General features: G+C 44.1%; 1 protein-coding gene across 3 annotated transcripts in view; it reads right to left on the bottom strand.

Moving 5' to 3' along the window:
* Positions 1–24,459, bottom strand: part of PCDH15 (protocadherin related 15) — a 692,202-nt gene that overhangs the window by 183,682 nt on the left and 484,061 nt on the right. For all 3 annotated transcript variants that reach the window (XM_039384770.1, XM_039384768.1, XM_039384769.1), the window contains 3 exons: positions 24,176–24,286; positions 20,590–20,760; positions 1,970–2,078 (listed from right to left, as the gene is read on the bottom strand). In XM_039384770.1, coding sequence (XP_039240704.1) covers positions 1,970–2,078; positions 20,590–20,760; positions 24,176–24,286 — 391 coding nt within the window. The remainder of the gene's footprint in view (positions 1–1,969; positions 2,079–20,589; positions 20,761–24,175; positions 24,287–24,459) is intronic.

Here is a 24,459-nt window from a genome sequence, read left to right as displayed (position 1 = left end):
ACTTCAAAATCATTCTCATATTCAGTAAGTAGCCAAATCCCTCATTCTGTGGTCACAGTTCAAACCTTGCAGTGTTTAAAAAAAGCCAAATCCAAAGGTATTAAAAAGTACATTTAGAACTAAAGCAAGTTACTAAATCCACGTAACAAGAAATACCTGCAAGGCCTTTTTCCTGTGAAACTACTTAATATTTTCTGAGGCTAAAATATAAATAGCACTGCAATCCTGGTAAAGATGAAGGCAGGCTTAAAATCTAAAAAGAAATATGTTGGAAGACTAAGGGGGAAAAAATAAGAAGGTTTAAAAAAAAAAAAAAGGAAAACCAGAACAACAAGAGAACGGAAAAAAATAAGAGAGGGGAAGGGAGGGAAAAAAGAAAGAAAAGGAAAAAAAATAAGGTAAAAATGGAAAGAAGGAAAAGAGAGGGGGGAAAAGAAGGAAGGAAAAAAGAAAAGATAAGGAAGCAAGAAAGGAGGGAGGGAGGGAGGAAGGAAAGAAGAAAGGAAAGAAAGAAAGAAGAAAGAAGGAAAGAAAGGAAAGAAAAGAAGGAAAGAAGAAAAGAAAGAAATAAGAAAAGAAAGAGAAAAAATGAGGAAAGAAGGCAAAAGGAAGAAAAAAGGAGGGAAATATAAAAAAAAGAAAGAAGTAAAAACAGTAAGAAAAGAGATGGGAAAAAGAAAGAAGGATAAAAGAAAGAAGGAAAAAAGGAAGAGCCTGTCCATTGAAGAATTCCCCAAACCCAATCAAACTGCTGGAACACATCTTCCTGAATTATTTCTCGGAGGTCAAAACAGTCACTCCTATATCAACAATATCCCAGGTCAGTGAAACACAATCTTTAATAATTTCACTCTTGAAGAGCTTTGTCAGTTCTGCAAAGAACTTTAAAAAACTGGCCTAACCGTGGCACTGGGGCAGAGTTGTCACAGCAGAGCTGCTGATCAGCCAAGTCTAACTAAGCCAAGTCCATTTGCAGACATAAATCCACCCAGGATTTACTCTACGAATGGCTCCCAATCTCCTCCCAGAGCAGCTTTGCTGGGAGAGGACTCATTGCTTGGTCTGCCAGATTTGGATCCAGGTGCAGCCCAAAGGAATCCAGTTGGCTCCATGGCTCCATTCTGCTCCAGGAGGAGGCTGAACTCAGCTGTGGTTCTATGATACAGAAGCAGCTTTTGTTTTATGACAAGCAAAGGTGCACAAGGTGCTCATTAAAATCTTTACTTGCACCTCCCCCTGGGTGAGAAAACCATGGAGCTGCAGTTTAACTCAGGAAACACCACAAAGATGTGATTCCACAGAACACCCCCTCTTCAAATCCCACAGAGATGCCTCCCAAGTCAGCGTGTGGACTTTGGGAAGAGCAGGGCAGGTGGGGCACTGCAACTGCCAACCACCCTCAGGCCTTTCCCTTATCACATCCTACAAGCAGAGTGACTGCAAACAAATGCCAGGCACAGGGAAGCAGCAGGAAAACAAAAGACATGGCCAGGAGACAGCATAAACAACTAAACAAAAATTAAACTACAAGGGAAAGCACACCAGCTCACAGGCAGCACAACTGGAGGTGGGTGCAGTAAGCCCTTTTAAGCTGCTCTGTGCCAGGAGCCTTTTGGGATGAAACCTGCTCTAATTGCCTTTCTTTAGCCTCTTCTATTGGGCCTGTGAATGAAAAACATTCTCCAGCAGAGCTATGAGCACTCAGAGTCTCTCTCCTTTCACTTGCTGTGTTGCCCCATTCATAAACAAGACAATTATGGATTCAATCTGAATAAATAATAATAAATACCCCTCTGAAATAAACTTCTCCGTGGCAGTTAAACACAAGCAGGTAGAACAACGATTTCAAGCATCCCACTGACCACAACAGGAATTTTTATTACGTTTCCACTCTCCCAGGCAATCTTTTTTGTGGCTGGTCATAACAAAGAGACTGATTGTGAGGGATAGAAGAGGAGCAGACACCAACCCACTAGGATGGAATAGAGGATGCCCGGTCGATCGGAAGGAGGTTGGATGTTCCGGTCCTGATCTATGGCTTGGATGGGTGGAGTGACACTGATGGGATTCACACGTGCCTGAAATGAAAAATCAGATTGGAGACAGAGAAATTAGAAAGCCAGTAGGCAGATCTGCAGGTTTAGCACAAAAACATCTCACTGGAAAGGATATTTGCTGAAACTAGAGGAGAAAAAAAACCCTCATAATTAAGGGGATACTTACAGCTCCAGGTTCCTTTTAAATAAAAATTAAGTAGGCAACCCATACATTCCTAAAGCAACCTCCTTTCTTTGAGAAACACCTTTGTGATAGATCTTTGAGGAAATTAATCAGAGATTCCCAGAATGGTTTGGGTTGGAAGAGACCTTAAAGATCAACTGACTCCAACCCCCTGCCATGGGCAGGGACACCTTGCACTAGCCCAGGTTGCTCCCAGTCCTGTCCAACCTGGCCTTGGACACTCCCAGGCATCCAGGGGCAGCCACAGCCTCTCTGGGCAACGGTGAGTTTAAAACTATCCTTAGCAAATGGGATTGGTTTTGTTGTGAGTGTGTTTTTAACTCTGATGGAGGTTTTTCTGAGATCACTTGAAGCCCAAGTGATCTATAAATTTAAAAATAGCATTTCAGTCTTGGTCAGTTTTATACCCAGTCTTTTCTCTTGACATTTAACTTTTATGCAGTCCTAAAGCATTTTAAAAATTCAAACAGATGTCAAATATATCTTCTCTCTTTCTTTCTGCCTATTTTGAGCTCACCACATTATGCTTTTAAGAGTTTAATTCTTCAAAGAGTCCAAAGTGGAAAGGGAAAACTGCCTCACCTCCATTCCTGGCTTGGGCTCCTCCTCCTGGCTCACCCCTTTTTTCTCTACTTTTATCATCAGGCATCACTAAAGCTCTCACAGATTCCTTCCAGCTCTCAGCAGGTGGATTTCTGAAGGCTGTGCCAAAATTTGGCCAAGTGTAGACTTGTCTCATTCCTATTCCTATGCTAAATTTCAAGTTCCCTCTTGCAGAACACGGAAAGTTGGAGCTGTGCAAAGCAGAGGGTGCCAGAACTAGTTGTATGTGGGGAAAAAAAGGCATCTGTTTTTTCACAGAGATCATTAAACATTTTTGCCATGCAAGTAAACATTCCAAGGGGATGCAAGACTGGAGCACGCACACTCATGGGTGGCTGCACTTCTAGTTGGTTAAACAGCCAAGGTCACTGGAACTGCTCTTTCAGAGTTGGGAATGGCAGCTCTGGGGTTACTCCTGGAGACTGGATTGACAGACAAAGCCTTCAGTGCTTTCTCTGGCAACCCCCAGGATCAATCCAGGCTGGGGATGAGCAGATGGAGCAGCCCAGGCAGAAGGCCCTGGGGGTGCTGGTGGGGCAGAGGCTGGACCTGCCCCGGCCCAGAAACCCCCCGTGCCCTGGGCTGATCCCCCAGCGTGGGCAGCAGGGCAGGGGGGGATTCTGCCCCTCTGCCCCTCAGGGGAGACCCCCCTGCAGAGCTGCTCCAGCCCTGGGAACAGCCCAGCAAGGACATGGAGCTGCTGGAGCCAGTCCAGAGGAGGCCCCAAGAGGATCAGAGGGCTGGAGCAGCTCTTCTGTTCTAGTTGAACAGAAGAAAGACATTTTACCCCATGCTGCCACCCTTATATCGGCTGCTCAGAACCAAAGTACTCAGCTGAACACAAAGAAGTTTTATAAGAAAATGAAGTATAAAAAAACTAAGACTAAAAAGGGCAATTCATTACATTTTTATCCCATATAAGTTGTTTTTCCAAGTACTGTACTGGAATGGGCCACTCATGAGCTAGAAGATACCATGCTCCAAGATCAGTCTCCATCTGCTGAAATGTTTAGGAAAAGAATTATAGAATCCCAGAATGGTTTGGGTTGGAAGGGGTCTTAAAGCTCATCCCATCCCACCCCCTGCCATGGGCAGGGACACCTTCCACTAGCCTAGGTTGCTCCAAGCCCCGTCCAACCTGGCCTTGGACACTTCCAGGGATCCAGGGGCAGCCACAGCTTCTCTGGGCAACCTGTGCCAGGGCCTCCCCACCCTCACAGGGAGCAGTTTTTCCCCCATATCTGACCTCAATTTCCTCTCTTTCAGTTTGATGCCATTCTCCCTTGTCCTCTCACTCCAGTTCCTGATGAACTCTCCCTCTTCAGCTTCCCTGTAAGCCTTCAGATATCAGAATGTTTCTGGGAGGTCTCCACAAAACCTTCTTCTCTCCAGGCTGAACAGCCCCAACTTTAATAATTTAAAGCTGTTTTGAATCAAATAGGCTGATGTGCCTTTGAAGCAAAACTCAAGGTACTTTCATATTGTTTAAATAATCCATAGATAATGCAAGTATTTCATTCAGATTTATAAATTAGAACTCTGAAAACATAACAAACCAAAGAGGCAGCCATGAAGTATGTTAATAAATGTGTAAAAGCACGTTAATAAACTTACCAAAGTACACGTAGGAAGTTTTGGAAGGTGTACAGATACTTTTAATCAAAAATAATGATTTTTAAAAAACTGCAGTCAAAACATGCTTTGATCCACAGCAGGAATAACTATGATCCTTACACAGGTATCCAACATTCCTGCAAGAGGCCAAAAAATCCTCTACAAGGGTCGTTCTCAGCCTGGAAGATGAGCTTCCTGAGGAAGTGGAAGCTTATTAAAAGGAGGGAAAACAGAGCAGTGAAAGAGTGAGATGACTGAGGGGCCCAGGAGTGCCTAAGGACACTCAGAGGCAAAACAAAAACTGGTGGGGGGGGGAGTTTATTGAGAGAGGCTTAAAAAGATGCAAGGAAAGGGAGCGGGGAGACACAGCGGGGCAGGAACATCACTCGGAATGAACAGACGGCCCTCAAAAACCAGCCTCTTCCAAGAGAGGAACATAAAAGGGTTCACAAGCTCTGGCAGAAGCAGGTGATTAAAAAACAAACAAGCCAGGAGAACTTGTCAGTTCTGTGGCAAAATATGCAGTAATTTACTTACTTTTTCCTCATTAGGGAAAAGATCTCTCAGTCATTGGCTTGGAGATTAATAGACTTCCAGGGGCTTCAACGTGGCACAGCACAGCACTGGGCAGGCTAAAAACCAGAACCCAAAGCCCAACTTGCAAATGTTACCAGAAATATTACATTTTTTAAAAAAATCCTTCTTCAAACAGATGGGGAACCTGCCAGGGAGTCTGCAAGGCCAGGACGTGATCAAGGAAAAATAATACTAAATTTAAAAAAAAAAAAAAAGCTCAGAGAGAATAAGGGAGTAGCACAAACCCCAATTTTTTTCCTTTCTTTTGTGTTCATCGTGGAAGAACTCTGACGTGTCCCTGGGGCAGCACTTTCTCCAAGTGGGATGCCTTGCAGGCCCTGCAGAAAGTCGTGGCCTTCAGAGAGGTTATCGAGTTAAGGCAAGTTAAGAGTCACGAGGCCAAGAGCAGATGGGTTTCTAAATGAAGGCAAGAGGGATTCCTGTGAACTTGTGCTATGGAATGTCCTGCTTCAAAGTGCTTTGGATATTGGGAAGGAATTGTTCCCTGGGAGGGTGGGGAGGCCCTGGCACAGGTTGCCCAGAGAAACTGTGGTTGCCCCTGGATCCCTGGAAGTGTCCAAGGCCAGGTTGGACGGGGCTTGGAGCAACCTGGGCTGGTGGAAGGTGTCCCTGCCCATGGCAGGGGTTGGAACGTTAAGTCCCTTCCAACCCAAACCATTCTCTGATTCTAAGACTTTAAAGCTTAAGGGCTGTAAGGACAGAGCACTGACAAGCTTTCCCTCAGTTCTTGCCAACAGAAATCCCCAAGAATACCGATGTCTAACTGGGATAACATCATATTATGAGAAAAATAAAGACTGACAGAAATTTCCTGTACTTTTTTTTCTTACCTGAAAAATACATTAAAGAATATGAAGCAAACCAGCACATCCTTGACTAGTCCCAAACCTCTACCTGCATTTGTGCAAGACTGTTTTAGGCTCCTACTAAGGAGAGTGAACAAAGGGAACAACTGATATTTTTAATTAATTTATTAACATGGTGCTTAATAAATTTAGGTCTACAGTAACATTTTTTTTCCAAAGATTTTGTACGCACAGAGTAGGTTTAGATTAGATATAAGGAAAAAAATCTTCCCTGTAAGGTTGGGGAGGCCCTGGCACAGGTTGCCCAGAGAAGCTGTGGCTGCCCCTGGATCCCTGGAAGTGTCCAAGGCCAGGCTGGACAGGGCTTGGAGCAACCTGGGCTAGTGGGAGGTGTCCCTGCCCACGGCAGAGGGTGGAATGAGGTTTAAGGCCCCTTCCAACCCAGGCCATTTTATGATTCTATTATTCTATCTCTGCTATTTTATTTAAAATATTTTAAGATGTCCACAAAGGCCAGACTTTCAATAGAAGGATATGCACAATATCTCACTTTTTTTCAAGGTAGAGGCTCACAATAATCATTTCACAGTTGACAGTAAGGACAGCTCTGCTGTCAAAAATCAGATTTTCTATCTTTTCCATGGTCTATCTGAGATGCGATGCTAACTTTGCCAACTGTACTTATTCATGGAGAACTTCTTCCTCTGGGGAAGATGAGGAAAAAAAAGAAAGGAAATGGCATATTTTTAGATTTGGAACAACAACATGATTTTCTGCTCAGAGCTGGCTTTTCATTTGTGGGGTTTTCCGTGGAGTCCTTTGGTTTTCATTGCTTATTACCACGAAAATTATTGTGTTCTGGGAAACTGAAACACAGTTAACCTTCCTCAGCTTGGCCACTGCCTGTTTTGTGAGCAGGTGATTTATTCCTAAGAACTGCCTTGTACATGATTGAAGACAACACCCCATGAAGCAGCTGCAGGTTCCCTCAGGTGATGCTGCTGTGATGATTCACTTACCTGCCTGCCCAGAGGTGCCCCTGGGATCAGGGGCCAGGGCCACCACACAGGCAGAAGTAAACACTGCCAAATGCTGGAAAAGATAAAACTACATCAAAAGGAAGAGTTCCCAAAGTTTGGTTTGGATTCACCAAGGTGAGATTCCCATCAGAGCCTGCAAGGAATCCACTGCCAGAAGGGACAAAACCATTGTTAGAGTTTATTGTTGGAGTCAAACAGAGCAAAACATTTCCTACCCACGAGTCACACTGAAGGCTAAGTTATTAAGGCAAACACAGAGATGAGGAAAGAATTAAAACAGAGACATGGAGCTGTTGGAGCAGGTCCAGAGGAGATGCCCAAGGGATGGAGCAGCTCTGGGAGCAGCAAAGGCTGAGGGAGCTGGGGCTGTTCAGCCTCCAGAGCAGAGCCTGAGAGGGGCCCTCAGCCATGTCTGGAGGGGCTGCAGGGAGGGGGCAGAGGATGGAGCAGGCTCTGCTCGGGGGGGCCCAGCAATGGCCCAGGAGGAACGGGCAGGAACTGATGGCCAGGAAGTTCCAGCTGGACAGGAGGAAGAACTTGTTGGCTGGGCAGTGCCCCAGCCCTGAAGAGAGAGCAGAGAGGGGGTGGAGTGTCCTCCCTGGGGCTATTCCAGAGCTGTCTGGACACACTCCTGTGCCCTGTGCTCTGGGCTGGCCCTGTTGGAGCAGGGAGGTGGGACCAGATGCCCACTGTGGTCCCTTCCAGCCTGATCCATTCTGGGATCCTGCAATAGCACGATTAGTTCCCAGTAGACATTTCACACCAGCATTTTACACCCTGAGAAGTATTATTTTTACAGGAAGCTGCAACTGTGGCCAGTGAACTTCAAACAAAACCTAGAGACCTTCAACATGCACCATTCTCACAGCTCAGCTGATAAAGACAGCAGAACTCCCCTCCCTATGGCAAACAAGGGTGAGAAGCTTTTTTTCAGATGGAAAATATTAGGAAAGCCCCATGGTGACATCCAAAACCCAGGGAGCATTACACTGTTAAACCCACAAAGTTCTTGATGAACTGATGAATCATTATGGTTAAACTGGTTCACCTTGTGCTTTCCTGAGGTTCCAACACAAGCTGTAAATGGGAAATGAGCTCAGCTCCATCCGTGCTGTGCAGAGCTGCCTACAACTATTGCCAGCACACGGCACTAAAACAGCAGCAAGAGCTGCAAAACCATTCCAACATCATTTCTTGCTGCTGCTTCAGATGCTTTGCCAGTCCAACAAGGGCTGTGATAAAACCCTAACGAGCAGAAATCCATCACAGAGCATGTCAGCAAAACACGGAAAATATTTCAACAGAGTTATCCAACCGCAAATGAAGGAAATCCAAAAAGAAAGAATCACACTAGAAAAGTATATCCAGCTGAAGAAACCACCAAAAGCTCGTCATTAGTCATGTCAAATCTCCTATTTGCAGGATCTCAACACTCTCCCTCTTTTCTTGCCTTCCCACTGACAGCTACACATGCCTACAGGTCCTGCCTTTGATCAGGAGCAGACCCAGGGGACGCAGAGCAGAAATTCCTGGGCTGCTCTTTGAGGGCTGATGTGACACAAAGATGCCCAGGATCCAGGGTGAATGGGATCTTCTGACCCTTCTCTTTGCCACAACACAGAAACATAAACTTTTGGGCTAAAGCTGAATGCTGATATTTTGGAAGAAAACCCCAAGCACAGATTGAAAACACCTTTCGAAGAGAATAAATTCTCCGCAGAAAATTGTTTGATCAAGTTGTCACAGGAGCTGAAGAGGTTTGTACACAGCAAAAATCCTGGGCCTGGAAACTGCTCCCCCTAAAAGGGTAAAACGACACGTGGGAACCACACATCTATGTTGCTCAACCCTAGAGATTCACAGCAAATTCACCCAATTTGTACTTCTTAGAACCACAGAATTGTTTAGGATGAAAAAGATCTTTAAAATTATCCAGTCCCACCATCAACCAGCACCACCACCATGTTCACCACAAACTCATGTCCCCAAGTGTCACATCTACACATTTTTTGAACACTTCCAGGGATGAGGACTCCACCACTCCCTTGTTTGTACATACACCTGTGGGATCATCAAGTGTTAAAATAATACTTCTTACCACCAAATGATGCTGCAGAGTCCAAGCAGAATCCGCCAAATGTCCCCCCTTGATATGAAAATGAGCAGCATTGAGCAGCATCCCTGGGGATTAGTTCTGCTGTGGAACACTTGGCTGGAAGGACATTTTTGTCCCTGCCATTAATGAAACAGGAACAGCCCGGCCAGGGGAATAAAGGTAAGAACAGCAGACAGTAAAACTGGTATTGGGAACTCACTGCTAAAAGTTGTTACGTTCAAACATACGTATATGCAGAAAGTAATAATAATGGGGGGTGATCATGGAATGGTTTGGCTTGGAAGGGACCTAAAAGCCCATCTCATTCCACGCCCTGCCATGGGCAGGGACACCTTCCAATAGCCCAGGTTGCTCCAGCCTGGCCTTGGGCACTTCCAGGGATCCAGGGGCAGCCACAGTTTCTCTGGGCAACCTGTGCCAGGGCCTCCCCACCCTCCCAGGAAGGAAGGCTATTGCTTCCCCATATCCCATCTAACCCTGCCCTCTGGCAGTGGGAAGCCATTCCCCCTTATCCTGGCACTCCAGGCCCTTGGAGATAGTCTCTCTCCATGTTTCTTGCAGGCTCCCTTCAGGCCCTGGAAGGCCACAGTTGGGTCACCCCAAAGCTTCTCCTCTCCAGGCTGAACAATCCCAACTCTCCCAGCCTTTCCTCCCAGCAGAGCTGCTCCAGCCCTCGGATCCTCTTGGGGCCTCCCCTGGACTGGCTCCAGCAGCTCCATGTCCTTGCTGGGCTGTTCCCAGGGCTGATCTGCAAGCTTAAATTAAATCTAACTTTTCTCTTTCTTCATTTTGCAGAAGTTCACCTTCATTTCCAGAAGCCACAGATAAAAAGCACAGACAAAAAGCAGGTCATTTATGAAGCTGGGATGTGGGGACTGACCCCTCATGTCTTCTCTGGGGGTACAAGAACTGTTTTAGGGACCAATGGGGAAAATTAAGGCACGAGATTGATTATTCAAAAGGCATCTACTTTCTGATTTCAGCACTGCCATTGTCAAACAGCTCATAGCACCTTCTTTAGTTGTTCAATATAATCCATGGCTGCTGCATTCTTAGTTTGCTGTCGTGGCCAATGTTTATGTAGTTTATTTAAATGAAAACAGTAAAATTCAAATATCCTGACAGATTGGGTTGTTAACAGAGTAAGCTGTCAAAAACCACAATTCCTTTCATTTATTTGTAAAAACAAGCCACCTTTGAGGGGGGAAAGAAATAGTTTTGAAAGAGCAGCAAGAGAGTATAATGAACCCGAGCACAGAGGAAACCAGACTATTTTTATCAATGATGTCTCTCAGGAACAACAGATCCTAAAAAGAATTGAATTTCATCAGGATCTGATCACAGTGCTTACTAAATTGCTTTTTCTGTATCTGACACGCTTGATAAGAAATGTCCCCAGCAGAGTTTCCGTGCTGGAGACTAAACGAAATGCATTATGCAATGGGCCTCCTGCCTGGGCACACGGAGCAATCTCTGGAGCAATTCAGGCACAAGGAGAATTCAATCCAGAGGTTCTGCTCCTTCCAAGGTGATGACTGTGATTAAAGCACAATCAACATTTCCTTTCTGACGGTTCATTTTTTCCCCCGTCCAAACTACGAAGGCTGTTTCCTCGATTATCCTTCAAATTCTCGAGGGCAGGATTCTGATTATCCCGATTTCTGAGCTGCAGAGAAGCAAGATGGAAAACCTCAGACAAACACCTGCTTCTGCTTGACACAGACCCACGAAAAATGAGGAAATATTTAAAGTTCAGTGCAGCACTACCCTGGTGCCTTACAGAATTACTTTTATTTTCATTTCTAAGAGTAATTTCATTGCAATAAAAAAAGTCTGTGAAATATTAACCCCATTTTGTTTCCTTTTAAAAGCATATTTCTCAAGAGGGATGATTCTCAATATCATATATCTGTCTATACCTATATATAACATATTTCTTTTCTCAAGGAGAAGAGGTTGATGGCTGCTTTATGCCTTCAGAAAAATTAACCACAATGTAATACACTAGAAAAGGCACAAGAAGTTACAATCAAAGGTATGATTCCATAGTACCTTCCAGCTTGAGAAAAATTATGAATTATGAGAAAGATCCTGTGGGAAAATATAACCAGTACCACTGGTGGGACCTTTCTTGTGAAACTGTATGAAAGAGAATTCGTTTGAAATGAAAGAAAAAGTCAGAAAAAAGAGCTTTTGTCTCTTGGCTGATTTGCTTTACACAGAGATTTTATCACCACAGTGGTGTTGGTTCCTTCTCTTATCCACACATTTAGAGTGTTCCTTCAGAGAACTTGGCTTTGGTGGAGCCATTTCCCCACCTGGAGGAACAAGCAAGGTCAAAAGTCTCAAAGCAGTGAAAATTTCAGAAGGCTGAAACAGGAGGTTAATACTTGGGGGTAACAAAACCCCACTGTGGTCACTGCATTTATGTTTTCCTTACTGATTTTCTTTTGATTTGGGTACTAAATGGGCACTTCTCTAGTTCAGGAGCGGGAATATCACCTGTAACCACCTCATTACTTTATTCAAACTTACCCACCAAACTTATATCATTAATGTTTGGAAGCCTGTCAGAGGGAGAATTTGAGGTAGAGGTTTTGTGGCCAGAGCCAGCTACAAATTCTGCCTCACCACTATTATAACCATTTTATGGCACTGCTTTAGTGGTAACATTAACAGTGGCATCAATGCCACTTTTAGATTGAAGGTTATAGGAAAAAAAGATTTTTTAGGTGTATTTTGGGTGTATTTTCAACCAATTTGGGCAGTTGTGCAGATATAATGTGTGTGCACGTGGACACACCCCCTGCAACGCTCACACCCTTCATCCATAAGCTCCTCCTCAACATCTTTTTAGGGTGTAGTGAAATTTTACATTAAAATGCTTTTCCTCCTAAATCCCAACACTCTCCCAGGACAAAGAGCAGGAATTATTTACCAGGCACACTCCTGCCTACCCAGCCATAAGAGCTGCTTGGAACCCAAGGACTGTTGCACTGCCTGGGGCATTGATGCAGAGCCAAATGCAGATTAACCACACGGCCTCGACTCAGGAGAGGGCGTTCCAGCTCACCCTGAAATTCCTTGTCCTCTGCTGGAAAGAGCCCTGGGATTTAAGGGAGGGTTTCTGCAGAATCATTGCCAAAAGCATGGAGCAGAGACAAAAACAACTGTCCTGGTAATGGTGACTTTCAAACTGAAAGAGTAGGTTTAGTGGGATATTAGGGAAAAATCCTTCCCTGTGAGGGTGGGGAGGCCCTGGCACAGGTTGTCCAGAGAAGTTGTGGCTGCCCCTGGATCCCTGGAAGTGTCCAAGGCCAGGCTGGAGCAACCTGGGCTAGTGGAAGGTGTCCCTGCCCACAGCAGGGGGTGGAATGAGATGAGCTTTGAGGTCCCTTCCAACCCAAACCATTCCCTGATACTCTTGATGATTCCCCCTCCCTGTGCTCCATTGCTCAGCCCGGGGCTGGAGGCAGAAAAACACTCTTGGACATGGGACAACACTCTCTCTCTGGCTTCTCCATGTTTTTGGCAGGGGTCCAGGGCACTGGGGAAAAATTGAGCTGCTGGGCTGGGCCAATGAGGCTCCTCTGGCTGCTCCCTCCCCGTGTGATCCCGACACGCACAGCACAGCTGGGAAAGCTCCTCAAGGACCTTGGGAATGACACAACACAAAGGGGAACAAGGGCACATCTGAACCACAGACTGCAGCAGACCAAAGAGACTCCCAGATTAGCCTTTGGAGACCAGGGCAACCAAAAAATCCAGGTGGGGAAGCCCAAGGTGAGCTCTGAGCTGGCAAGGGCCAGGCCTGGTGAGGAATTCTGTGCCAAACCAGGTGCCCACAGGTGTGTGACACCACAGCACTGCTGAGGAGAAGGTGACAGCAAACCCTGTTGCCCTGCTCCTGCAAGAGGCCAGGACACTTCAGGGGGATCCCTGTGCCTCCAAGGGTTCTTCAACACTTCCACCCCAGAGCCGAAATTCCCTCCGTTGCTTCCCTCTCCCATCACCTGCACATATTCCTCAATTAAAGGTTTTCAGATCACCACTGATTAATTGAAGAACTACTACTCTGCATTGTGAAAACAAGCTGAAAAGAGAAATAATTCTTCCTGACCCCTCATGATCAGCCCCAGTTTAACGGGATAACACATGTACTGAAATAATTATCTCTACAAGGATCAGGGATATGACAGGGATGAGAATTTTTCTGAAGTGAAATTGGCCAATAAAGCATCACTGCAAGAGTATTTGGTTTAAATGTCAACATTTAAAACCTTCAGATGCTTCTCAGTGACATTTAAGGATCAAATAAATTGCTGCATATGCTTCCTCTCTGACAACAGCTCCACTTCACGCCGTGACAAACACGGCTCCACGGAAGGGAAAACAGGAGTGCACACTGGGAAAGTGGCTTTTTGTCATGGCAATTAGCCAAGAGAGCAATTAAATCACACAAGTTGTTAGTTGGTTGTTCATTCAAGGTACAGACCCGAGCTCAGGATGAGACAGAGGTGGTGCTTTCCCAGGAACTCTTCCCTCTCCTCAAGCTCCGGGTTTTGAGGAGAGAAAGGCTCAATCCCTTCAGACCTGACATCACAGACAGCAATCCAATTTCAAATCCCAGGCTGTGGAATATCTCCCAAAGGTGAGGAATCACACTTTTCCTCTGTGCTTTTGTAAGGTGTGATCTCACACTTCATGCTAAAATCTTTGTTAGGAGGCAGGTGGGGCTTTTTCCTCTTTTTAAAGCACTTTAAAATGGCAAGTGGAGAATGAGCAAAGAATGCAAGAGGATGAAACAGCCAGAGCTCTTCAGCCAACATTTGGGTGTTTGGCACTTTGTGCACTTCATTAATTCATTAATTCGATTTTTAGCCCTGGTTTTGCTGCACAAGGAGGTGGTTTATGTCAGTGAATCTGCCCCAGCACCCTGGAGATCCCCCTCCAACACTGGATGTGTTTGACTTACTTATGTGGCTGATGTGCCAAAGTTTGAATCAAAGCAGATCACCTTCATTTCTGAAAGGAAATTACTTCTAAATTCAGTGCCACAGTTACTTCTTCCCAGCAAAATAAGGACCCTTTCTCCTCTTAGCTTCTGACAAAGCCAGAAGAACTGGGTATTTTCCCACTCGTGTTCCCAGGGAGTTCCTAACCACGAGGAGAAACATCAGGCAATTCATGGAGCATTTCCACATTTGGAAAAAAAAAGAAAAAAACCCTGTGCATGTGATAAAATCAGTTCATTTTTACCCATTTATTACTCTTTTAATATTGATAATTAATCATATTTTAGATTAACTCTCCAAAATTTCACTTTAGAGCTTGATAAATACTGAAAAATGTGCCTGTTTTCACCGTCAGCCAAATATTCAGCCCAGGCTGAGACTCTGTGAGCTCCTCCTTTGCCAGCAGGGTGTACCCTAATGAACAAAAGGTATTTTTCTCACCCCAAACACAACTTCAAACGTGATCTGCAACCATATTTTTCTTTTCCTAATTTCATTTTTTACCAACATCCAAATCTCAGTTTTCAGGCCAGTCTGATCCTTTTTCCCTTAAAACCTCCACTTGTGCATTTTAAGAAAGATTAGTTCTATTACTTTTTTTTTTACTAGACAGCAACTCTATTTCTGAACCTGGGTTCAAATCACCAAGAGGAAAGTACCTTTCAGACTATATTCCCTAATTCTGGATTATGGAAAACAAGACTCAGGTTCATGCATTCACATATTAAAGTTACTGACAATTTTACTGATGGTTCTTTTTAATTAGTCACCTGGGTATCCTCCCAAATACATAGAATTTAATTACCTGTAACAGCACATCTTTGTAATTTTAACCTTTTCATGCTTCGCTACTTTGCAGTGACATTTCCTTTAAAAAAAAAAGGCTCTTCCTATCAAGGGATTGCATGTGGGAGACAGACAATCAATCATAAAAAGGGAAAAGAGAGGGAAAATCACAACAGCAGACTTAAAACACCTTTTATGGTTCCTCATCATGCACTAGCAGATAATCAATAGCTTATCAAAGCTGTCCATTTTGACTTTGCTGAGTTATTAATTCAAAAGCACGAATTCAAGTTACGAAACAGCCCAAGGTTGTAAATCTACTGTGAACTGTGCTTGTTTGACTTTGTCCATTACCTTGGATTTACCAGAAATCTGGTGGCCCCTGCAGGGCTGCAGTTAGAGGGGAAAGAAGGGGAAAAAAAGCCAACAAAAAGTTTGTTTGGAAATTGTAAAAGGGGTGACTGCGCCCACGAGAGGATTTTATCATTGCTTTCCACTGGCTTTCCCACTTCCAAAGCAATTCCAGGTTGCCTATCAGTTCATCTTGCATTTTATGCTTAAATTTAATTAGAAAAATATCTATCTGCCTCTTGCCTGTGCTGCAAATCACTTGGCCACAACTATTTGCCCTTTTCAATAAAACCCACCCCGGCATTGCAGACGTGTCATGGAAATCATCTGCAGTTCCCCTTCCCTAATCTGAGTCACCTAAATTGCTAATGAAAAATTAATACCTGACAAAATGGGTCAATTTGCTCATCTTTCAGTGGCAAAGGGACTATTCAAAGCCTCGCTTGTGAGGTTCTTTTCTAATTTACTGAACAAACAACCCGAGCATGTAGAGATACAGACAATTTTTAAAGCATTTCTATGGTTGTTTCTTATGCTATGGCTGAGGTGATATCATTGCCCTGTCCACCAAATAATTTTTGGCTGGGAATTACCCAGGAATTCACATTCATCTCACAGCCCAACAGCTGACAGCATGTATTATCTTGCACCAAACATTTTAGTCTAAATAACAGCAGAGCTGGACTCTGATTATTCAAAACATAAAAAGTCACTTCTTTCTTCACCAAAATTATTTGTACAAAGAGAAACACGCAGTTCTCCTAATGATGAGAGCTCTGTTTTCTCTGGAAGCCAGACTTGAAACATTTAATTAAGCCAGGGGACATAACTGTGCTCAATCATGGTCTAATTCCAGCATGAAGTGTAAATACCATCCCCTACGAGAGCATCAGCCCCAAAAATTGGACAGCACCTATTCAGTTGAGAAAGGAATAATTAGAAACAAATTAAATCCCAAATAATTTCCTGAAGCTTGGATGCAACAGCTCGTAAGATTCTACAGGCAGAGCAAGCCAAAGGCTGGCAAACCTCTTTTACTATGTTTGAATTTAAAAAATCCAAATCTTAGTGCAAATAAGGCAAAGAAAATAAAGGCAGATTGAGATTCAACTGCTCCAGAAACCAACAACTTCCTAAATTAACCATGAACATTTGCAGTTTTAAATGTACCACATCTAACCAAGAAAAAGAAAAGCTTTGGCAAGGAAAACTGGCAGTCTGAGCTGAAATTTTGTTTTTCTGCAATTTGACTGTCGTTAGGGGTCAATTCACTCCCATGGGTTTGACTTTAAGCAGTCAGGCTTAAAAGTCAGCAAGGAAAACCCCACTTACTCTGTGGGATTTTACCCTTCATGCAGGTGAAAGAGGCATTTCTTATTTGTTGAAAGCTTTTATCAAAGCTGATTTAATCACACATACCCACTTCAACTCAGAGTAAAGTTTTAACAGGCCAAATTATGAAGACTGTGTGTTGCAGTGCCCCCAAAATCTTCCTTGGCAGCTGTATGGGGAGCTCAAGGTGAACTAGCAAGTGCCCCACACACCTCAGGAAGGTATTTGTTGTTAGTTTGTGTGGTAGATCCCTGGATCAAATGTCTTCTCTGGGCAGGGATTTCTCCCAGGAATAATGAAATAAATAAATTGATTAAAAAACCACCAGAGAAAACCCAGAACATGATGATGGACTTCACCCTCTGACTAATACCTGCCACTAGAACTAAGATGGGGAGATGCTGTTTCTAGAGGTTTTAGACATCACTTGAGCTACTGCAAGTTTGATGTCAATGTGTCTCTGTGAGAAAACTTCCAGGAGGTTTTGTGTTTGGATGGAATTGGGATTTGTACAAGGAGCTGCAAGAGAATTCAGTTGGGAAGAATTGGTAAGTGCTTGTCATCTTCGAGGCCAGAGGAACCCAAAAACCAGCCCATCCTCTGCAGTGTTAATTAGCTCTCAATAATAAGCATAAAAGTGATTTGTACAAAGCTGATTAAACCTGGATACTTAGGAAGTGTCCTGTGTTCCCAACACCAGCCTCATCCAGCAGGATTACAACACCACCTCCAAGAAATGCAGTTTTCTCCTCCTGAATCCAAACTGATGGAACCAGAGAGGTCTTTCTCTCTAATAAAAACCTGAGGGCTTCTAGGGGCAATTTCTGCTCTTCAGTGTCTTTTTTCACCCCCCTCAACTGCACTGTCCTTCGAGAACTTTTTAAGCTCTTTTTGGTTTAAGCCTTTCATCTCTCAGGGCCCTGCTCAGACCCTTCTCCGTGAGGGCAGCTGAGCCCACAGACCTGGGAAGGTCCCTGCTGACACAGCTCCTGAGGATTCTGAGGATAATTAGTACAAAACCAAATGTTTTCCACGTAGAAGGATCCATCAGCAGTGCAGGGACAAGCAACAACTCCCAGTGCTGAGTTGTTGAGAGGCTGAGTCCTGCCTGAGGACAAAGCCAGGCTCAAAGGTGTCCTGGAGTATAAGAGTGGGAATTACCCCCTGGAACATGACACTGGAGCACAGCCTCACAAAACCAGGCCAGCAATCAATTAATCAAACCTCATCTATATTTTGCTGCTAACTGGCTTTTCTTCTTTGCATGATGATGGAAGATACCAAGTACAGAAAGGGAGGAAACCTTCCCAAAGCACGTGTGACAGGAACAGACTGAAGGGGAAGGAGGGAGGAGAAATTGTCTTTCCAAGGCTGTGAGATATTCATGAGGTTCTACCTTGTAACTCCACTTGATGGCTTCCATGTCCCCATAACAAATGCTAATTCATTCAAGTCTTCCTGATACAAAAGGAGGAAAAAATTAATTCCCAAATATAATTTAAATATAAAACTATGTCATGACAATAACAACAACAAAAAACCCAATCAACAAACAACACGGCTATTCTTGGAAACTTTCTTGCAATCCTCTAAAGGAAATAACACATATGCAAAGCCTCTGACTTTATGAGGCAGAACTTCAAACAATGCTGTCTTAGAATGGGCTTTGGTATCTTTTTTTGCAGGGTAATTTTGGCAATGATTATTACAGGACTCAGAAGTCAGGAGATTTATTTCCTTTCCTGGTTTGGGAATTTGTGAAGTAGTTTTTCCTCCATCACTGGTTTCTTCCAGCTCAGCCCAAGACCATAAACAAAGCAGACACTGTATGGATTCTTCCTTGCCAATGGATCCAACTGCTCTGGGTCCAAGGGAAAGCAGCTTGGAGTGGAAACACCTCAGTAAATTCATGGATAGATGCCAACTGCAGAGAAGGAATTGTGCAAGACTGAGCCAAAATATGACTCTTCCCACCTACACTAAATCCTTCAGGGGTCAGCTGAGTAGACATCTTGCCCTGCAAAGCAGGACTTCTCTTTCAAGCTATTGCTTCTGAATAATTCATACTTCAACTTTGCTTTAGATTCATTAATATTCCTTCTCATGTTCATTTCAAAATTAAAAAGAAAATTAAAAAAGAAAAAAACAAAAGGATGATGTTAAACTAAAAAAAGTCCTTTAGCCTATGGAGTAGGGTAATGGTAGCTATGTAGTAGCTTAACAGTAGGTTAATAAAGAATAAATATAACACATAAAAAGATAAAATAAAGGATAAATGTAATACAGGTGTTTCCTAGTTGAATCTTTTTAGGTACCATCCGTATCTTCTAAAGGAATTATCACTTAAAAGTCAAGTAGATGTTTGAGGCACCAATGTATAAGTTCTTCCAGTTTGGTTTATCAAAATTTCTGCAAGCAGATAAACAGCAGAAAGTTCAGAGTTTATCACCAGAACCAGGTTCTCGTTTCAGAGATCACATTTCTCACAGTGCAGTTCGATGCAAAAAAAAAGCCAGAAAGCAAACAAAAGAAGCTGAACAGAACCTGAACTGACTGCAGCTTAGGGAGGTAAATGAAAATATTTTGTAACTCTGCACCTACATCACAGGGCAGATTTTTCCAAGCTCTGGCAGACACTGTGTCTTCCAGTGGAGCACACGTGCCTGAGCAAGGACAGGAACGGGGACAGAGCTGCACTGCCCTCATCTGAGAGCACAGTGGCCCCAAAACTGTGTGGTTTGCATTACAACCAGATAAAAAAAGAGAAGGGAATGGCCAAACACTAGTTAGTAATGATTCCTGCCTCACCTGCCCCTGTACTGGGAACTGGAGCAGATCTGTGCAGGCAAGATGGGGTCATCCTGGTCATCCTCCATAATCTGGGTGCTCTGGAACCCCTGTGAGGCCACTAAGCCCAAACCAAGGTAACGCAGAATTTAAAGAAGTAAAATCAACTTAAAGTAAAATGCAGTTATAAAGACTAATCAAGTGCCAAGGTGTGTGTGAAGGATGTGTAAACCAATGCTCCAAGATTAAATATGGATCCTCTCTCCCCTTCCCTTGACCCAGCTCAGGTACAACTGCAGCAGGACCCCTGGGGCCAGACAAAGCAAGACACTGGAATGTGTGGGATGGGAAAAGACTACGAGGCACAGGACAGCAAGACAGACAAGGCAGGGAACAGCAGGAACCTCCACACTTACAGCCTCAACCTCCCCTGTCTCCTGGCTGGAGGAAGCAGGACAGAGAGTGTGTCCTGCAACGAGCCAAGTCATGACCTGAATGTCCATGTTTAACATTATTTTAATGCCATCTTAATGTCCAAGTTAACCAGGGGGGGTAATACCTCATGATTCAACTGGTTCTTCCTTTTTCTATTCTTAAACAAAGGTCATACATCAATTGAGAAATTCCTCTTTCTGTTGCCCCCCCCAACAGAGATGCATATCTCCATCATAACCTGGAGGGAAAGGGTGCCAGCACTGTCTTGCACCAAGAAATGATCAAGTTCTCACCTCATTTGGTGATTCACTGTGCACTCTGAGCATGAAATGAGCCTTACACTCACCTTTATCCCTATTTATGGATATACCAACATACACACTTAGTAAAAGCACCTACATGAGATAAACCCCCACTGCTCTTCAGTGCCTCTTGATCAAAACCTGACCACAAACCCAAAAAATCTTCCCAGGGACGAGTGACTAATGCTTCCTCTTCCAAAAAAAAAATATTTCTCCTAAGGTTTATAACAACCCTGCATGGAATAACATGTCAAGTCCCTTCCCAGAAGTGCTTCTTTGGGATATTCAGAGAGTGAAACACAGACAGATCAGGAAAAGCAATTCCACAATTTACCAAATTTCAGTGAGACTCAGCCTATGCACTGAGGGATTAGTTTGCCACTGGATCAAAGCTGGGATTTCACCATGTGGATCTTACCCTGGTTTTCTTTTGCTTAACACACAAAAGGCAGCCTAAAGCACACAGGACCTTCCTATCACAGTTCTTAATTGTGTCCACAGAAACAGAGGGCAGTTGCTTGCAAAACAAACACATCAAACTTGCCAAAACTCCAGAGGACTTACAGGATCAGTGAGTTCAGGCAGGCTGGCTTGGTAGGTGAGGGGTCTGCAGTCACGGGTGTTGTTCACCAGGACACAGGGGAGAAACATTGGTCCCAAATCGTCCCCATCCAGCACATCCACTGTCAGGGTGGTTGTACTTGTCCTTCTCTCATTCAGATTTTGGGCTCGGTCCTGTGGAGCAAATGGGGAGACTTTCTGAAGTCAGCACCTACTAAGAAGTTTGAAGCAAAGCTAAGGACAAAACACAGTTATCCACATTCCTGCTAATTACAGGAACTTCAGCCTCAGAGGCTCGGGAATACAACTAGGAGGGAAAAGTTAAGAAATACTGCAAGACAGCTGTCACTCAAAATAACAGAGGCTGGGAAATCTGGAGTACAAAATCCACAAAAATGCAGCAAATTTGTAGAAGATAAAAAGCCCCTCGTGCCTTACTGATAATGTAAAATTATGGGGTTTTACCCAGCAGGCAGCTGAACCCCACAGCACCAGGGGGATGAGGGAGATGAGCAGTAAACAAGGTAAAACTCAGGGGCTGAGGTTAAAGACAATTTAATGGGACAGAAAAGGAAGGGGAAATAATAATAATGGTGATAAAAGAACACACAATTGATGCACAACACAACTGCTCACCACCCACAGACAGATGCTCAGCTGCCACCTCCCAGCCAAATGCCCCCCCCTTTATTGTTCAGCGGGATGTCACATGTTCTGGAATATCCCCTGGGCCAGTTTGGATCAGCTGTCCCAACTGCCCCCTCCCAGCTTCTTGTGCCCCCAGCTTCTTTGTTGAGAACTCCTTGACTTGAGTGAGCACCTCCTGACCCATCCCCGTGTCCCCAACACTGCTCTCATCCTAAATTCACACCACAGTCCTGCAGTAGGAAGAGAATTCACTCTGTCTCAGCTGAAAGCAGGACAATATCCATCCTTTTTCTATACTGTCTACGTCGTGCCCAGGTCCCACACTTCCTAATACATCCCAATGAATACATCCCAATTAATCCCCACCACCTTTGCTGCCTTGTTTATACACACAGATATCATTCTTTACCCTCAGAGCATCCCACTGCAATGTCCCTTGATTTCATTAGCCCTTGACTCCAGCAATGACTTCGTTTAGTCCATGATTTTGGGGTTCATCTGTCATGGACTGTAATGCTCAATCCACCTCAATTTAAGAAAGATTTAGCACCTCTCTCCCTTTCCTCCTTCCCCAGAAAACCAGCCAGAGGACAGGTATGGGATTGACCCAAGATCTCCAAACTGTAAAAACTGTGGAAAGCTGATTTGCCCACAGAATGAGTTATACTGCTTATGATTTAAAAGGTTCAAGAACACTTCTGTCCACAATAAAGCAGCTCCAATGCTGCATCTCCCAAAAGATCTCCACACTGCATGGCAGGTTCTCATCTCTGTTAGCATGTTTTGGCTTATTTTTAATTTTTTTATTCTTTAGGTACACAAGACACTACTGACTATTGCAACTTCTCTACTGTCTCCTTTCTTTTCTTTCTAGATGGCACAGAATAAAGCCTGAAAGTTCCTGAATTGTGGGAACCACCCACATTAATTTTACACACCGAATGATGTGCACAGTAGTAAGAGCACCTCTTCTTTCTTCTTTTGTTATCACAGAGAGAGGACAGCATGACTAGCCATTATTTTTTTATTTTAATCAGTCAAAATATTTCCATTTTCATGGAGGGACTGTTGCATCAGCTTTTCTTTACAGACTTAAGGAAATATGGGCCATTAGCTGAGTCTTGCCCTCCTATTCTAATATAACATTAACAGAAAAGAAAAAAAAGGAATTTTTAATTAATTTCTTTCTGTATTTATGCCATTTAATATGGCAAAAATAATTATTAATTAATAACTGTATAAAAGGAATAGGTCATTGCTCTAAATCAGATGGGATACATATTTTGGAACTTCTTGGAACAGCTTCACATTTATAGTAAATATGGGAATTTCTGCATTCAGCTTTCTTCAAGGTCAGTGATAAAAAACAATTCCAGCCACAAGGAGCAGCCTTCCTCAGCTAAACTTTCCTTACATTCCCTCAGTATGTGCTTTTGAGTGATACTGGAACAAAGCAGCTCCAGAGGAATTAATTCCATGCAGTATCTTCGAGATGCAAGAACAACAAACTGCTGATACTGTGACCAGTGGAGCAGAAGTGTGATTGCACACCACAGACAACAGAGGGAATGAAATGCATCCTGTGGTGTTTTATAATCACAGAACAGTCTGGGTTGGAAGGGACCTGAAAGCTCAGCCATCCCCACCCCCTGCCATGGGCAGGGACACCTCCCACTAGTCCAGATTGCTCCAAGTCCCGTCCAACCTGGCCTTGGACACTTCCAGGGATCCAGGGGTAGCCACAGCTTCTCTGGGCAACCTGGGCCAGGGCCTCCCCACCCTCACAGGGAGGAATTCCTTCCTAATATCCCATCTAACCCTGCCCTCTGGCAGTGGGAAGCCATTCCCCATTGTCCTGACACTCCAGGTCCTTGTCAATAGTCTCCCTCCATCTTTCCTGTCGGCCCCTTCAGGCCCTGGAAGGTCACATTTGGGTCACCCCAAATCTTCTCCTCTCCAGGTTGAACAACCCCAACTCTCCCAGCCTTTCCTCCCAGCAGAGCTGCTCCAGCCCTCGGATCCTCTTGGGGCCTCCTCTGGACTGGCTCCAGCAGCTCCATGTCCTTGCTGGGCTGTTCCCAGGGCTGGAGCAGCTCTGCAGGGGGGTCTCTCCTGAGCAGGGCAGAAGCTCAGGAAGCACTGAGCCAGCCCCACAGCATGTCTTCTGTTGGCAGAATGCTGAACATGCCACAAAATATGTAAGAAAACAGACTGTGAAATGTATCTGTGCTTCTGTGTCGGGGAGATGACAGAACCCCAAACGTGAGGATTCGGGAGTGAGATATCTCCAGCTGCCTCATTTCCCTCGAACGAGGTCGTATCACAACAGGGTAAACAACAAAGGAGAAGTTTTCATTTACAGCCGTTATCAGAAGGACAACAAGGGAAAAAAGCTTCCACAGCCCTCAAGGGCACCAAAAAACTTCTCTGATGACAGATATCTGAGATATAGTTTAAACATCACTTTCCTTCTCCGCGTATTATCCACTGCCAGCCACTCTGGAAAAACCTCTCTGCACACTTGTGATATGACTTGAAGGAAAAATCACCTCTTTAGAGCAAAATGCATTTCAAACCTGAAGGATACAAGGAAATTGTATCCATTATACTCCTTTAAGCTCAAATTAGCATTGCCAGATTTGTTAGAAAATGAACACTTAGTGCCACCAGACTGCACTTTTCTGCATGGGCTGCACTGCAAATTTGCAACTTGCTCCTTGTGCCAAAAAGGTTGGCTTGTCACACACACTGAGCAGGCTTTTTTAACCAGTAATAATATGTCTGAGCTTTCAGCAGCCCAGATAAATCTTAAATTAGATCTTCAGGAGAAGAGGATTTATCAGACCTGATATTTCAGCAAGGCTTTGCCTTTGCTTGGAAAGGAAACTAAAAACCCACCTAAATCAGTGGCAGAAACGGCCTTTAAGAGATTTATACTCACATTTGCTTGAACAATGACAAAATAACGAGTCTTTTCTTCATAATTTAGTCTTTCCCGTAGAACTACTGCTCCGGACAAAGTGAGAGGAATATCAAAGGTCCTGTTGGAAGCCTGCAAAAGAGAAAACAATCTGATAAAGCTGAACATGCTTCACACTTGAAATGGGTTTTAGATGGGCTGCAATGGGATGATCCATTGGCTGCCATTCCAAGACTGCATCTGCTCTTCAGATCAGAGATTTCAAAGTTTTCTAAGTTTTCTCCCCACCAATTTATTCCATAAGA

This window comes from Pipra filicauda, unplaced genomic scaffold (assembly GCF_003945595.2).
Source record: "Pipra filicauda isolate LSUMZ 115617 unplaced genomic scaffold, ASM394559v2 scaffold371_size1224239_pilon, whole genome shotgun sequence".
Taxonomy (NCBI): Eukaryota; Metazoa; Chordata; class Aves; order Passeriformes; family Pipridae; genus Pipra; species Pipra filicauda.
Note: the sequence above shows the minus strand (reverse complement) of the source record. Positions and strands in the feature narration are given on the sequence as shown.